This window comes from Poecilia latipinna, unplaced genomic scaffold, assembly GCF_001443285.1.
Source record: "Poecilia latipinna isolate Pla-1442-1.1 unplaced genomic scaffold, P_latipinna-1.0 Scaffold485, whole genome shotgun sequence".
Lineage (NCBI taxonomy): Eukaryota > Metazoa > Chordata > Actinopteri > Cyprinodontiformes > Poeciliidae > Poecilia > Poecilia latipinna.
In genome coordinates, this window is record NW_015113101.1 from 209,099 (window position 1) to 227,337 (window position 18,239).

General features: G+C 37.2%; 1 protein-coding gene across 2 annotated transcripts in view; it reads left to right on the forward strand.

Annotated features, from left to right (window-relative positions):
- LOC106951987 (carbohydrate sulfotransferase 8-like) overlaps nt 1-15,461 on the forward strand; it is a 177,783-nt gene extending 162,322 nt beyond the window's left edge. For both annotated transcript variants that reach the window (XM_015039803.1, XM_015039802.1), the window contains exons 3-4: nt 7,364-7,392; nt 10,014-15,461. In XM_015039803.1, the coding sequence (XP_014895289.1) occupies nt 7,364-7,392; nt 10,014-11,066 (1,082 nt within the window). In that variant the 3' untranslated portion in view covers nt 11,067-15,461. The remainder of the gene's footprint in view (nt 1-7,363; nt 7,393-10,013) is intronic.
- Nucleotides 15,462-18,239: the final 2,778 nt, after the last annotated feature.

The window sequence follows — 18,239 nt, forward strand, 5'->3', positions numbered from 1 at the left end:
ACCTTATTTCTGTAATCAGCTGCACCACGGTGCAACCTTGACTTGTAGGGTTGCAGATATGCCAGTAAAGTGGTGTCTTTGCTTTCAAAAGTCTTTTCGTCAAGTACATTCACAGACTAGCTCTGCAATGCATATTTTCCACCTATATGCCTTGAGTTCTGCAGCCTCCAACACAGAACTGTGCCAATTAGAGCCTATAGCACCTCGTCTCAGCTGACATAATTCACTTAACCCTGAGCCTCCTGCTGACAGGCAGCATCTGTTTACACATCCATCATCATGCAGGCTGCCACTCACTGTCCTTCACATGGTGTTAAAACAAGGCGCCTCCCACCACACCCCCACGCACAGCTCTCTGACTCCCTGTTTCCATGGAAATCTGCCCTGAGAAGTCTGTGCATCTCTCAGCCCTGAAAGTTCCCCAAGTGGGATCCACTCGCAGAATACGTTGCTGTCAAAGAGTTGTCATAACAATAATCAGTGTCTTATTTGATCCCACATATAAGAGCTTCAGCAACTTCCAAGTTCATCGTTTTCCCCCCTGGGACGCACAAGCTACCTGTGTGAGAACGAAGTTTTCAATATGGCACACAAAGTAAAGTCTAAATGTGGAAAACCTTTACAGATGGATGCCGTTACTCTAGCGAGGCAGTCTTCCTACACCTTCTGGACCACAACACATAAATACTTTCCTGAAGTGTCCTGATTCGGTGAAATTTAGTTTTTACATCAACTCATATATCAATGTTGAAATGAGGTCTCTTTTATAAACCTATTGAGCATTTTTTTTTTGCATATGTCCTCAACACGATTCTCCTACATGCAGTGCTGTAAAGTAGCATTTAGGAGTGATGATATAGTGATAATAGCAGTGGTGAACAGCTGTTCTTTCTTAGTGCGGTCTCACAGTTTCACTCCATATAGTCGTCTGCTGTGCTCAGCTCCCACCTCACTGATAGTTTGTATGTTTTAACCTTTGCTCTTCCACCGACAAGCATGAGCCAAACCATGTGTTATTTATGGTGCATGGATGGGACAATGATTTAACACAGTAGGTTATTTGGAGGAAGTGTCGTCTTTTTCATCCCTCTCTCCGCTAATGAAAGAGTACATTCCCGGTGATTTACGTTCAGTCCAAAGAAGCTGACCTTGAATTGTGGTCCTGAGCCCGGTCGGAGCCCACATGTGGCTTTATGAACGCTCTATATTTATTCATTTCACCACTCCTTTCAGTCCTTGTAAGCACGGCCATTCTTTCTTCTTGTTGCATTGCAGGAAAAGGAATTGTGTTGTTCGGAGTAGAATTTTAATGATGTGGTTTAGGCAGGAGAGCCGAAACAAAACGTCACGTTACCAGCATCGTTAGCATTTCCGTGCCACGTCATGATGTCTTCCAAAAAGTTTTCACTTCAAACATCTCCAGCGCTTATAAATGTATTATGAAGTCATTGTAATAGTGCCTGCATTCATCTGCTTTTAAGGGCCACAGTCATTGCTGACCTTCATTAGCCTCCATTAGTGAGCAGCAGGAAATGCAGCAGTGGGGCTGGAAGTCAAAAAGAAAAACGGCTCTAGCCATAAAATAGAAAACTCTCATTCTGCACATGAAACGGCGCGGTGCATAACCATTTGGTCTAACTGAGACAAGGCAAACAAATATACAAAATGTTGGATTTGTGAAAAATATCAAAACCACATGGTAATTCAGCAGATAACTTTCAGTAAATATGTTTCATTTTCCAGATATGAGTAGAAGAAGCCACACATTTGGATAAACCCATTCAGTTTCAACTAAAGAGGAATAAGACTACAGTACATAACACCATTACAAGAAAAACATATTCAACCAATTTGAATAAAAATTCAAGAATATCAGAATTAAAAAAGAAAACTATTATTTAAAAACAGGTAAGAATGCAGCTATTAAGTCAGTCACAACTCTTTGTTGAGTTGCACTGCTGCATCACTACCTACTTTAATTCCTTGTCATCGATTTATCAAAACACTAAACCCCAAGAGATCACTTAATGTATGAGGAGTACAACAGTAAATAGGCTTTTCATGGCCTGGGATTTGCATTTAAGAATTCAAGTGCTGCATTTAGCAATGTGGATGTTTTCAAATCTAATCCTTGGATCCTGTAATTGTTTTAGTCAGTTTTTCAGTCAGCAATCATATGTGATTGATTTGGAAAGGTGCCACGTTTCCTTTGTTTTTCTTGTTTTGGCTCATTTGCCGCTCATTGTCAGTGATTCAATTAAAAACATGTTGATTCATTCTGAGCCAAACTAGTATTTTGTGTCAGTAACATTGTCTCAAACCTTCCGAGCCTGACTTCACACACTAGTCCTCTGATGAGATCCAAAACAATTTTCAGATGGCCGGCGTTTGGTCTTTGGAGAGTCTCCTTTAATCTCAAATCACTGCCTGCCCACTCGTCACCTCCCTTTCCCCGGCAGCTGCTCTCTCCTGCCCAGTCCTAAAGGAATTTAGCACCAGCTAAAACCTTGTTTTATCTCTTACCACAACAACTTAAAACATCAATGGAGCGGAGCTCAAAGCCTAATACCTTCACTCTCAAGCGCTTTTCCTCTGATAAACCTCACTAGCACGCCCGTGCCTTGTATTCCTACAAAGAGTCAAGTGGAGGAGGATCGGTTTTGCAGAGTGCAGGTGTGGGTGGTTTCAGGGAGAGAAGGGGAGTGCAGCTGGTTGGGGTCAGGCTCGCTCAGTGTGCTGAATGACTAATGAAAGGTTTATGGTGGCGCAGCATGACTGCCTAGTCTGAATAGTGGGCTGGAGGAAGACACGCCTTGTCTGGTTTCTAGCTCCCTCCTGGACTGTCTCTGCTTAAAAACGAGGATTTAACAAGTTCTCGCCGAACATGGGGTCACAAGCCTTCTCTTAACAAGCTCATTATTTCACATTGTTTTTGTCCTTTGCTCCTCCTCAGAGGCTGTGGCAGGGAAAAAAAATAATGTTTGATGTATGTGTCTGTAAGGGAGCTGAATAAGGATGTTTGAGAGGAACGAGCGCTAATGGATCCGCTAATGATGTGCCCCTTGCTTATGTGGATCCTTGCAGTAATGCTGGGCTGTGTATGAATATTCAGAGGCCTTTGTCTCGCAAAGAGAAGTGGCTGCTCAAGGTTGTTTTGAAGGGCAACAGTGGGACATGACTCAGAACTTAAATTTGCTTTTTAATCACCTTCTATCATCAAATTCACAGAGTATTTTGAAAACAAAACCAACAGCATTTATTTTTGTATTCATTAAGTGAAAAACTGTTTTAATGTGGATTTTTTTTTTGTAACTGCATTAAATGCAAAGCTATCAAATCTATTCAATTAAGTTTGTTTTTATAGTGCCAATTCACAAAGCACCTAATCTCCAAGCACTTTGCCAAAAAAAGAAGTCAAATCAAAATAAAGTCTCAGTGTCAAGAGATAAAATCAAAGTTTTGATAGATGAACTTTTATATTAGTAAAGCACATGAGTGGCTCCATGAAGTTTTGTAGTCAAGATGGGAGCCACTCAATATATTGGGTATTTATTTAGGTATCCAATAAAAAGACAAAAAATGTATTTAACAAAGTTGAAGTTTGTTGGTATTAAATATTAACTGATCCGGTGTGGTTAGAAAACATTATTTTTGAAAGTTTGTATCTGTCGTATTAAGTCCTATTTCTGCATTTTTGTATGTGGCTCCTTTTTAAGTATCGATAAGTTGAAAATGAAATGAAAGTAAGTCCCATCATGCTTTAAACACAATTTGAATTTAATGGAATCATGATAAATATTCCTATTTAACAAGTTGTTTTTATATTGGCATGCATGTATGTCAGAATAACGAAAAGCATTCAGTTAGAACAATATAATTTTAGCAAAAGAATAGTTTGCATCTGCATACGTGTATGTGAATTTATAGACCTTTTTTGTTTCACTCGCTGTAAAGTTTCCCTTCTGAACAATTTATTACTCTTTCACTGCACAGCGGTGAAAATCAATAGCATAGTTATACTGAGTAGAATTGAGTGAGTGTGAAATTGCAATCAAACGGAAACTATTAGCTTCACCAAGTGGATACCACAGAGAAAAAAATGATATTTGCAAATCCCCTTGAAATTCAGTTTACATAGTTGTATTAGCTGCTTCATTCATGCTTTGTGACGAAACAAATCCACCTGATGAAATATACTTTTGGGTTCCTGTTTTGAGAGTGAACTGGTCTTTCAGAGCCAGAATTAACTGCTCTGTTTTCAAGGTTTGATTTATCGAATTAAATCCAACTGTGTCAGATTTATTTCCAAAAATGATTTGAACAATATAGCAACAAATGTAACAGTTGCAGACCCAGTGTTAATCTGTGTTCCTCGAGACGTTTTTATTCAGCTTGTTCCCTTTTTAAAATAAGAATGATTTAAAAATGTAAATTATTAAGGTATCAATATCCTAAAATCAAGATCAAAAGTTTAAAGTACATTCACTTCTCATTGGCATGGATGTCATAATGACATCCATGACATCCATGTCATTATGGGCATGGGATAATAATAATAATCATCATCATTATTATTATTGATGTTTTCAGGAGGGTGGGCTTATTACATAACCAACAAAAACAATAGAAAGTAAACACTGCACAGACAGACACAGGCTTAACTTTTAAGCATAACATATACATTTCTGATGAGAAATAAGACAATTATTGAACTATCTTAGCCAAACGACACAATGCAGGTTTTGAGGAGGCTTTGCATTAGGCTTTTGAACTTAACAACACTATTTCTGTGATGTACTCACCCATTTTGTCCAGCATGGCACAAAGTGGGGGGCGGGGAATGACTACTATCACATTTACCACAAGTTTAATCACTTGAAACCAACCAATGTAAATGAGCTTCAGTAATTCTTATGATAGAACTGGTGAAATATTTAAGTAAAATTAGGCTAGAACTCAGAAGATGACAATCAATGCTTTGCATGTGGTTTTGCTACAACTTGCTTTGGCAAGTTCATCCACAAAATAGGGGAATTGTATGTGTTTGAGCCAGAGGATGTAAATCTGTATCTCTAACTAAAGGAGAAAATCACATCATTCTTTTTCAAATTCATTGAATTGGTTTGTTATATTATAATAATAATAATAATAATAATAATAATAATAATAATAATGATAATGATAACAATAATCATTATTATAATGATAATAATAACAATAATAAGAATTATTATTATTATTATTATTATTATTATTATTATTATTATTATTATTATTATTATTATTCCATCCTGATAAGAAAATATATTTCTAATGTCTTATTTAAAATACCACAATATGACATGTATCTCCCAAATAAATGGACATAAGCTTCCAGACAGCAATGTATATGATTTCTATATAAAAATATTAAAGTCTTTAAAGTTTATACTTGGATTAAGTTGTAGAAACTATCAAAGAGAATTCCCAATCTCTCTTAAAACTTGGAAAAGGGGCCAGACACAGCAGACACAGCACATTTTATTAAAAACCAGTTAAATCCATGGAGATTTCAATTACCACTTTAATGGCAGGCTCAAGTTCAATACCCATGCATGTTTTAAACGCTGTTCCTGTTCGTGACTACAATGGACTCCATCAGTTCATAACAGCAGACGCATTAAAAAAAAAAAAAGCTGCTATCGCTGCTCTCTAATGTGCTTCCCAGGCGATGGTATCTTGGTTGTGATAAATATTCATGGATTGCATGTGTGGCGATGTAAATTGAAATGAAAAATTCACATCCCACATGTACCGCCAGATAGGGCTCGGCGATTAAATAATACACCGCACATCCAAACAAGATCAGACAATGATGTCAAAGGCCGTCAACTCAGACCACAACTCCTTTTTTTTCTTTTTTTTTGCGCACTGCTCGTTCAAAAGAATGAAGACAAAGACTCAACACACATTGCCACACAGCAACAGCAAGCTTGGTGGTGCATAGTAATCTAAAACAACACTGAACCAAAGCAACATATTTTATTCCCACCCCACTGAGGCGTGTCTAAGTTTGAGTTAGGGTTGTGCACATCTCATCACTTAAGGGAGGTTTGTGGCCTGCGTCAACAGACCCCCTCTCCTAAACCCCCCTCATGCAGGTTCCTATCACTTCCACCCTCAAATTGGAAGTGACAAGCCACTCAGGCAGAGGTGTCTTCAACCCCCCTCCCCACCTTCCCTGCCCAAATCAACAGCCATGCAGCCCCACTCAGAGCTGTCAGTTTGATTACATATCAGCATGATGGGAGAACCTTAGGAAAGAAGATGTCCAGCAGGAGACGGACCACTAAACACATCGTCTGTCCTTCTGCAGCGCATCTGCCAATACACATCGCACCTGTCCCAAAAACAACACGAAACTCTTTTCTACGTCTCCATTGCTCTCCCACTGTCCTCCAGAAATTTATCAAGCTGCCTCTTCCTCCACTCTGTTCAGTAAATTACATCTTTTCCCATTTTCTTACAAATCCATTCGATTCTCCACGTTCAGTCACTATCCTTTTTTCAATTTTTTATTTTTCTTTCTCCACATTGAGCACAACTAAGTTTCCTTGCTTGTGCAAGTTCATTCCTAACACAGCATATTCAGCTACCTATATTTTACCTGTGTAATGATCAGGCTGTCATATTTTAATATGATTTAAAAGGAGCGATGTGAAGGAATGGGAAGTACTTAATTATTGGAGTTTATGAACTCACAACTTTGCATGGGCCAGCGAGAGAAATTCACAGTAATATAATGAATGAAAATATCATACATCACTGTGTATGCATAAAATGTAGTGCAACATTAAGAACACAATAATTGTACTTGTTTTTTGTACATTTATGTCCACTTCTCCAAAAATATTTTCACATTGATTATTGCAGTGGTAATAATGTAAGACAAATGATAATTATAAAAACAAAAAACAAAAAAACATAATATCATTTAAATGTAGAAGTGGTTTCCAAGTAAAGACACTTACAGTATGTTTCAGAATTTTCTTCAGTTTCAAATGGCAATAGATGATTCTCCCCTTCCTGGTTTCAGGAAATATAAATACTTTCAAACCATGAAATTAGTATTTCTATTTAGTGAGGGGGGGAAAAAAGAGTTAGGCAGTTTACAGGCAGTGCACAATGCTGCATTGTTGTATGCAACATATAACAGAAAAAACTGTATAACTGAACATTTTAGAGGTTTTGTACATGTAAATGTTTATAATCTTGGTAAAGCTTGACGCCGGTATCTGGGCCCATCTCTTAATTGTTTAGCATATGGATAAGAATACTTAACATCTGACATTTTTGTCATTTTTTTTTCTTTGTGTCTCACCAGAAATGAGCTCCCCACAGCAGTCCAAAGAGGTACGTAATGACTCTGTTTCTCCCAGCACACAGTCACGCAGGTTTCTTGTGACTTGTTATCTATTGGAGGGGAAAAAAAGTGATTGTCAGCCTTGTACCTCTCAGCGAGTCTGATAACATCTGTGTCGAGACGCTGACCCTACACTGTCCCTGCAGTCGCTTTACTGAGTAGACAATCCCACTTTACCAAAGGCAGGTTCCTTTCTTTCAGTTTTTTTCTCACACAATAGGAGTTGTTTTTTAGTCCTTTCATCTATGCAGCATCAACACAAAGGATTTGATCAGTTTTATAATGTTTCTAGCAAACAGAAAAATACGACAATAACTATGGAGAGTACAATTCCTGATTTTACATTGAGTCTTTAAGATGATGCAATAAATACTTTTCAGACAGATCTGTACTTTTAAACTAATCCCTAAATATTTAGATTGTTGCATAGTTACTTTGATAAATTAAATCTTTGCTCTCCTTAATAACTTTGTTTCTTAAAAGGTGCATGCAGCCATCTTCATCTATTTTTAAGTATAGGATTTTACTAAATCACCAGTGTCATTAAAGAAATAGAGTGGCTACATTTGGCACTATTGGGTCGACTGCTTGCATTTAGCCTCTAAAGTATAAAGTTTATCTTTTTCAGGGAAAAGAAATACTCAACTTAATTACAACTCAAAACTTAATAAGCAGCAGCAAACACAATCACATTTCCAAGATTGCTGTTCAGGCTTGTGCTTTGGAGGAAGGGTTGTTCTTCCCTCGTGAAACTTATTCAGCTCAGAGATGTTCTCTCAATGTGTGCTGCGTTATTGTTTTGTCTCTGCATGATCCACATCAACAGAGGATTTGTTGTCAGTTTTTAAACTGAGAAAATATTACTTTGTTTAGGTTCATCGATCTGTCTCAGGCTGACAGACAGTAACAAAAACATTATTTTCTGAGATACCCTTTATAAATATGTCCTCCTTTCTCCACTGTCAGTTTAGGGTGTTTGTGATGAACATAGATTGTGATACATCTGGCTGCTGCACAGAACATCTTGCTTTTGTGATTTGGCACCAGCTTGTCTGTCATTATGGCCGATAAAATGTGTTAGATTTGGGCAACAAATTTAAACACCTCTAAAGTAATTAACTATTAATTAAACCAGTATTCAAAGCAAAAGTCAACCAAATTCATTGGAACCTTATTTTATTCTTTATTATCTCTAAGTTTACTTGGTAAATTGAGTTCTTTTGTGACTTTTTATCAACACACAAACTTCTCCAGGTTTTTTCCTGAGGTGTTGTCACCGTGGTATTTGTTCACTAATATTCTCTAACAAGCATGTTTGGTCTTTAAGATGCGTTCTTTATTTTAGTGTTGTCCAAACCTTTTGCAAAATCGGTAAGTTGAAAAGCATTCGGATGCCATTTTTCTCCAGCTTAGAACATAAAAATTATTTTATTTTTAATTTTCATATTTCTTCTTGCTTTTACCTAATTCAATCCGACTAAGTATTGCAGATGTTTGGCTTAATAAAAGGAAGTCATATTGTTTTCCAACTTTTTTTTTTTTTTTCTTGTTTTAGTTTGTTGTGTAAAAAGTCAAACTACTTACTATAATATTTAAAAAGACAGCAAGAAATATGGTTGACTGAAGAGACATCATTCCCATTTGCTGGTGGGCCTAATTTGTGCTATTCTTGTACTGCAGTCAGGGGCCACACAAAAATATCCCAAGGGCCCCATTTTGAACAACCTTGTTTCATAATATGCTGACTTGTCCTCTGCTCTTCTAATAAAAACAACAACATATTAGATATCACATTAAATAAACGGTTGGCATGATGATTGATCCTTTGAGCCACATGCAGTTAAGTGTTCAGGTAGTTCACCAGTAAGAGAGAGAAAGTATGTTTTACTTGCAGACGATTCATCAAGTAGGTGTTACGGGCTCTCAGCTGACCCTTGCCTTCTCCTTTTTCTGCTGTGTTCATCAGCAGCAAGGAGACTTGCAGCACAGCAAAGCCTAAAGAAAGGGGATTTTGCAGCATAGCTTTCTGTGTCTAGCTTGACTTGCACATTAAACAGACAGGGAGAAAACACTCCCTATTTTTCTCCCTTTACATGTCCCTGCAGATGAAAGAATCTGGCCTTTTAAGTCAGAAAGATGAGCACCGGAGATTTATGATGGCCCTGTCACCTTGTCTGTAGTAAAACTAAAATTATACATCTAGTCCATTGGCTTAATGATGTCATTACAGCATTTAATTGAAATAAAATGTCAGAATGTGTGATGGCCTTAGCCGTCGTCTGATGATAATCAGGCAGTAGATGATTCTAATTTACATTCCCCATTTAGTGTTTATAAGACATTTATATGATGTTACAGCTCCGTTTATTGATAGGTCACGGATTACATTGAGCTCTATGTGACATTTGCAGTTCAAAAAGTTATACCTTTGCTTAAGCAGTGGTAAAACAGCACCATCAAGTGACCGATTTGAGAATAAAACCTTCCTTTTTTTTCAGACAAGCACACTCTTGCATGCTTATTCCCATTTTTAGCACAAAGTGTATTTTTTTGTTTCGTCTCACATGTCTGCTGCTATTTCATTCCTTCTGTGTTGTCATTGTTTGATCAGGGCCTCCAAGCTGCAGAAGCCAACCCCGTCTCCCCAATGCAACACCCGAACGTTGAGGAGAGCAAACAGAAAGCTACCACTGTCTCTCAGGAGCAGGATATAGGGACCCCTCAAATCACCAAGAGACAACGCAAACTACTGAAAACAAGTCCTCAGATCATCCACAGCAAAAATGTCTCCCTAACATCTCTTCCTAGTTTTTCTGCAGAAGGGAGCCGGAGTAACCTCTCAAGTATCTTAGAAGCTCGGAAGCAAGTAATGAAGAATATCTGTGCAAAATATAAAAGCGGCATCTCAAGGACGATCACACCGGATCATGTGAAATACATATATGTGGAGGAGAAATACAAAGTATTGTACTGTGAGGTGCCCAAATCAGGCTGCTCCAACTGGAAGAGGACCCTTATAGTGTTGTCGGGCAAGGCGTCCAACCCGGACAGCCTTAATCATGAACAGGTACACTATGGTGGGTACCTCAAGACACTGAACAGATTCAACCAAAAAGAAATAATGCACCGTCTCCAAACCTATAAAAAATTTATGTTTGTCCGTGAGCCCCTGGATAGGGTTGTGTCAGCATACAGGGACAAGTTTGAGAATCCCAATGACTACTACCACAATCTGTTTGGAAAACCCATCATATCAAAATACAGGGAGGCCCCATCTGCAGAAGCCCTTAAAACTGGCAATGGGGTCACATTCAAAGAGTTTGTGCAGTACTTGCTGGATGGCCACCGACCGGTGGGAATGGACATCCACTGGGAGCAAATGAACAAGCTTTGCCACCCTTGTCTCATAGACTACGACCTGATCGGCAAGTTTGAGAACATGGGGGAGGAGTCCAACTTCCTGCTGCGAATGATCGGAGCACCGGACAGCCTCAAACTACCTAGTTTTAAAGACAGGAATCCAAAAGACGTGCGGACCTCTAAAGAGATCACAGAAAGATACTTTTCCCAGGTCAGCTTTATGGAGAGACAGAGAGTGTACGACTTCTACTACATGGACTATCTGATGTTCAACTACTCCAAGCCTTTTAATGATCTTTACTAGTCTATCACATGCCATGGATCTTTAATCAGTAACATTCCACATCTACATCTCTACCATGGTTTTAATCTTAACACAAATAACAGTTCATGCGCATCATTTGGTTCTTTGGACCCAAGCAGAGACCAAATATTTGGATTTAACAAAACCTTATTTTTCTTGGGGGGGGGTTTTCACCACAAATATATTTAGTATTTAAGTTGTATTAAATTGTCCAACAAGTCAGTGATTTAAATAAATGTGTAAACACAAACAAAGTGATAGAGTTAATAGACTTTAATCTTAGCGTGAGTCAAGTCGGCGTTGTAATAGATGTAAGGGAGAGATGGGCAACAATATTTACAGTGAAAAGGGTTAAACAAGTGTTAATGTCAGATAAAGAGAACCTGAGTTAAAAAAGATAGAAAGCAGTTTTTAAATGAGGATTTAATTTAGTAAGGTTCTAAAGGCATCCAAACCAACATGGACCTTCATCGGAAAAGTAATCACTGCTCTTGTTAAATCATGAATTGATTGTGCTGCACCCACAGCTGATTAATTATATTTATAACAAACACTTGTTGGCTGCTTTTTGGCTTACTTGTGCAGTTAATTCATGATTTGAAAAGGATTTTAATTACTTTTTCACATATGGCCAGGTTGGTTTGAACAACTTTATTTCTGGCTTGTTTTTCCTCAGTTAATATTTTCTCTGATATTAGAATTAGTTTGACAAGCAGAGACATTTGAATGTGTCAAAAAAGCTATGTAACTTTGAATTACTACTATTTAATTCTTGGGGGGAAATTAAGTTTCATTTCTATTGGCCTCTTGAAAATCAACTTCTTTTATTTAGAAATTTGAAATGTTTTTTTTTTTCCATTTATTATGTGACTTACAGTAGGTCAGCCATCAGTATACCTCTGTGTATGAGTTCTAATGCAGATCATTTGTGTAAATGACTTTACTAATATAAACTATAACAAACTTATACTCTTAATATTAAGAGTAAAAAAAAAAAAACTTTAAAATGTGTCAAATGCTGCCCGCTTGAAAGCTGTGTGCACTTATTGTAGCATTTTTATACTTCTAACACAAACATAATATATATGTAGTCTAACTCATAACTGTGCTGTGGGTCCACCGTCACCAGAGGTTGTTTCTGGAGGTTGTTGGCGTAAATGCAAGGCATCTCTATATTTGCAAGGTAAAAGTTGTTGTTGCCAATATCCCTGTATGTTGGTGGTGCTGACTTGCCAGTCAATCAAATCCCTCAAAATGAAGTGAGCAGCATGCTGTTGTTATGCAGACAAAAACAGTTGCAGTTGATTTCAGAAATGTGTTCCTTGAAATATTGGACGAGGAAAAGATTGTGGCCAGACTTCACCATCAGCCGCGTTAAATATCTCCTGAACAGCTTTCACTTCCAGATCTCACGCCGTCCGTAGCCCTATTTATATGTATCACATGTAATCTTCACTACTGTACAGGCTTCTTTCTGACTCTACTGGGTAGAATTGTATAATGGGCATTCAGATGACTATATATTTTTCTATGTATTTCTAAAATCCATGTGAATATATATACAAAAAAAAAAGATATACTTAGTTCTTCTTGGTGAAAGTACGTTTAACTCTATTTGATGTCATTTATCTCTCTTTGAGTAATACTAGTGTAGAGTGTTGTGTCACTGAAGAGTTTCTTTCCAAAGCTGAATATCCACCAGCAGAAAACCTTTCTGAAGACGTAGGAACAAATTGAGCACACAAGATTCTGCACAGGTGAAATTGTAACAGTTGGTGGTTTAAGGTGCATTTCCACTGCAGGAACCTTTTCCAGGAAGCAAAGTTGTTGGGTTTTTTTTTTTTTTTTACCTTGGTTTCCACTTCAGAAACAAGGGCCAAATCAGATAACCAAGGTAGAAATATATGCAAAAGCTGTTCTGATAGAGGTGGGGGGAAAAACTGATGGGCTTTGAGCTGTGGGTGCAACATATTTTTTACAGGTTGAACATATCCCAGCATTCTGTTTCAGTCATCCCTGCTTAACCTTTTCACAGTTAATTTGAAATAATGAGACAAGAGTAATTATTAATGGTGTTTGAAACCATAAAAGTCCCCTCGCTCTTGTAGAGAATCATGTTAACATTCAAACACATTAATGAAATCATCTAAGCTTGGTGGTTAGCTGAATAAATTAGATGAACCACAGACTTCTACTTTCAGCCATCTGTGGAAATTGGAGAGTAACATTTGTGTGAAAGCAGATTTTTAGATATTTTAACTGTCAATGTTACAATACTATACCACATTTATATATTGAGATGCATTAACATTGAAGCTGGTGCAGCCTTTGTGTCCTCTTAATGGAGTCGTTAAGTTTTAAAATTCAGTGGATTTTTTTCCCTCCTTTAATTCACAACAAAATCTGCCAAAGTAAAAGTTGCAGTTATAACTTTAAAATTGAAATATAAAGAGTGATCACAATATCCGTTATTGTTGTCATTGTCAAAAATAATAGCTTTTATTGTTCGGATTTGAATCAGCACAGTTCACATGAAATCCATTTTAGTCTCTCATTTCCACAAAGTTTGAACTTGGTACTTGGTTTTAACTGATATGAACCGATCTGATCTCCTGCTGAAGTGGGCAAATATCTGCGCCTCAGCATCAGTGGACATAGTTTGTGAGTGACCACAGACAAAATGCACATAAAATGCAAGGATGAAAAAAAAAATGTTTCCAGGAAATTAAGTCCCTCTGGAATAATTCTGGGTCTCATTGTGGAAACGCACCTTTAGAGAAGAAAGCATCCTATTCTGTAAAAAAAAAAAAAAAAGGATATATAAAAGTTTGGAAATAAGCTCTTTGATTATTTAAACTCTGATGCTTGATGAGCTTAATTCCCCCTCATAACACATCTTGGCTCCTGACATTTTGTAACCCCAAATTAGTTTTGTGTGTGTTTAGTGGATGGCACTGAATGAGGTTTTTAGCTCCTCGACACAAAAATGCGTCTTTCACCCCTCTGAAAGTGTATATTATAGAAACACTGCTGGAATACACTGGAGCTGCACTATCATGTCCATGGTAATACACCACCGATATATTCCTCACACAGAATGCAACTTTCAGGACATAAAAATGTGTTCTGTTTGGACTCAAAAGACAGATTTTCCAAAGTCGGCCATCATCAAGTAACCTACCAGGTTCAGTATCTTGTACAGCTTGTGAAATCTGCAGATGCTTTCTACACTTTATACCTTATTAAACCAGTTGCACTTAGGGTGATGTAAGATATCTATTAGTAAAAGTGTTCCTTTTAGTGGTTTTAAACACTTAAGATGGAGAGAAATGCATTGTTATTGTCTTGTATTGCTAACAGTAGGTAGCAACACAGCAACTAGTAAATCCTGCTGGTTTTCCAAATCAGTGCGACATCATTCCCAGATCCAAGCTCCAACTTCTTAGACAAACAGAACGCAGCATAAGACTTACTTTTAGTCGTTGTTGTTATTTGTCTCTATTTGATGCAGGTCACACTACTTAAATGTGCACTAACAGTCTCACTCATGCATACTTGCACTTTGTAATCAGTTGCTAAATTACATTTTAACTGTAGAATTAAGCATGGCTTTAAAATTAAGTGAAAAAAATTACAGTTGTTCAGTCTGTTGGCTCACTGTGAACTTTAGTGAAACTAGTTGCTGAAATGAAGGTTGAGGTCTCTAAATTACCATTTACATTTACATTGATTTAGTTTTAGCTTGCAGGTTGAATTGAGGGGGGAAATGACTAAATTGCTGACACACAAGACAATAACTTCAAGGTAACAATTTGATATGACGTAACTAAAATATATTTATGTTTTTGCTCCTATTAGAACCTAATTAATCATTATTCCGCTTTGCGCTTTTGCTCTCTTGAAATGTTTGTGTTGAAAAATGAAAAATGAGGAAATTAATTTGTCTGTTGAATACAATAAATTATAATTCATAAAATCTATGCCACACATTATAACAGGCTCCATGAAAACAGTGTCACCAGAACAATACAGACTTTAACTGGTGTTAATTATATGAACATTTTGTTGAGACGTACTTGGCTTCATTGCCAGGTTCTACCTATTGTTGAGGTTTTGGGTAAACTGTCCTTTTTGCCAAGCTGTTGCCAAAGCAGTTATTGCAAAGTGTTGTGACAATGTTGTGTTGAGGTAACTGGGGACAAATTTATCATGAGCATAACTACAGTAACAAGTGAATGTATAACCTATTCTTGGTGCAAATGTGTGAAACTGATTATCTTAAGCCCTTTGCCTTATTTTTACACTGCCTATCTAATGGTGTATTTCAGGAAGACCTTTTTCAGGTGGTTATTTCTGGTTGATGAGTGTCTACTAATAAAACTGTCTTTTAGCATATTCACTGTGTTTTCATTCTTTTATTTTCTCACTAGATTATGCAAAGTCAAGATTTGTTTCAGGACGATGCATTCTGACAGATTTTATGTGTAATACTGCTGTGTATTCCTCTGACAGAACTTGTCTGGCATAACTGATAGAAAAGAAAAGTTTTAGACTTTTCAGAGACATAAACCTTTCCTTTGGGATTATCTACGATTAGATTGTAAGGTAATAGGTCTGCAGGGGAGAGTAAGATGTTCATCTCCCCACCAACACCCTCCAGCTCCTTTCGGTGGACTCCATGTTGTTCGTAAGCCAGAAGGGATCTTTCCCCTGAATGCTGGGTTTCCCTCAGGGTCTCCTCCTCTGTGTGGGATGTACCTGAAAACTCTGAAATGTTAGCTTTCCGGGGAGGGGGGCTCTTATTCAGATACACTAATCACCTCAACGATTTTTTTTTTTTGATGTAAAGAAGAGGTTCAAATCTTACCTGTCCTCCTGAATAACAGAGCTCTTCACTCCGAGTCAAAGACTGAACACAGACACCATAATTTTATACGCTTGTCTTCGGGATCCTGTTCTGTCATAATCCAAATTAGGGCTGTTGTAAAAGAATATTTTAGTAATCGAGTACTCTATAGAGTATTTTTACGATTAATCGAGGAATCAGATTTCTCTCTCTCAGAGCTATGCTACTGGTCTCTCTCTCTCTCTCTCTCAATATGCTGAGAGAGAAAGAGAGACCGCGTCCGACAGCAGAAATGCTGTCGTAGTCCAACCATATGCCACGCTATTTGCCCCCAAATCCTGACAAAACACCTCACAATTCAACATCACACTGCTACATAATAAAACATAATTTAATAAAGCTTAGAGGCAGATGAATTTTCCTCGAGGAATTTTAATAATCGAGGTACTCAAATAATTTGAGGAATCGTTTCAGCTCTAATACAAATCCCATGAACACAGGTAAGGCTTGGAACATTAACAAACCAGCAAATCAAGATGTATTTTATTTTTACAAAAGCAACATACTGCAGCTTTAACTCATTGAGATCCTGTCTGGGAACAGTTCATATCCTGCCACAACGATGACAAGAGGCAGCCATGGGGGATTCAATCCATACCAAGAAGGTCACAGCTTTTGCTTTTGTAATGCAAAGCTCAAAAATCATTTATAAGCATTACAAGCAGCTGAAACTCCTCAAGTACCTTCCGCAAAAAGCCCCAGATAACACAGATAAAAGAAAACTCATGCATGGACAGTCATACTCCCCTCCCTACCACTCTGCAAGGATAAGCAGGTATGGAAAAGGTCTGGATGGGCCGTGACTGGTGCCAAGGTTAAAAATTAATTCATAAATAAAAAACAGCTAAACTTTCAGGTTAAAAATTAATTCATAAATAAAAAACAGCTAAACTTTCAAAAACTCTAAAATGTTCAATTATACATTTTTTGTTACTTTGGTTACATATTTTCAAATCAGCTTAGAAACCCAGAAAATTCAAACATAAAAAAATGTATGTAAAAGTATTTGTAAAAGTACAGTTGTAATAAAACATTTAGTGGGATACAGTTTAAACTGTGAACAGATTTCGCAGAAAGTAAGAGAGCACCTTCTTTCGAAACAAAGAAGGTGTGAAATCAATTTGTGTTTTATTAGACTATACATGAAAATTGTTGTCATTTGAGGTTTTTTTTTTTTTTTCTGTGATTCCTGAAAGCAAAATGCTAACGAGAGTTTTGTGGACAAAAAACACGCCTATTTTTCTTCTACACTTTCATCTTTGTTTATGAGGCCTTAGAGAAATTATCAGACCTGAAGCGACTCGTTTCTTGAATTTTATTCTCCCTCTGCCCTTATCTCTCTTGCCAATGTGTGGAGGAATACCCCTGTATGGGATTCATCAGCTTTTCTTGTTCTGGTAGTATATTCTTTCTTTAGTATTAATTTATTTTGTAAAGAAATATAAGGGTTTAATTTAATGGAATTTTTTCACATTGTGGTTCAGCATATGCCATGCTGACTGTTCTTACTTTCATTTACTACTTAGCTTAAAAAAAGATCATCTACAAATAAAAGTTATGTAATCAGTTTTCATATTTTATTTGCATTATTAGCATTCAGTTTTACCATTGTTTAAATCATGCAAACCATTATGTTGCAGATACTGCTGGCTACTGCATCCTTTTTTGCCTGAATAAAATAAGGATGTGGTAGGAAAAAGCAAACAAACTTCAAGCAAGTCAAATACATCTATTTAAACAATCTCAACATTTGTTTTAAAAATGAAGAAAATTTTAATTTTTAAAAAAATAATTGGTAACAATCTAAATTTTGGTCACAAAGTTTAACCACTTTGTCTAGTGTTGGGCTTTGTTTATAATGTTTAGGTTGTTACCGTATTTTTCGGACTATACATTCCCCCACGCTTTGAACTATGTGGCTTATGACCCGGTGCGGTTTTTCTGTGGATTTTTCTTCAACCACCAGGGGGCTCTTTAGCAGGAAGCGAATCATTGGGAGTCAAAATTGGAAATCAAAGAAGAAAGTGCTAATTTTCTTTTGAAGCACATGCTAGCAGCAGGCACGACTGAAGCTCATACCCCCTCATCATGGAAACCACACGAAGAAGTTCATATGATGCAGCTTTTGGTTCGGCGTTGGAGACGGAGGGCTGCATCCTTAATAGCAGATTTATTGTGGAAAACCCAGAGCGGCGGAGACACCAGCCCGGTCCGGCAAATATACGTTTCCAGCTTTTTTATTTATTTATTTATTTATTTATTTATTT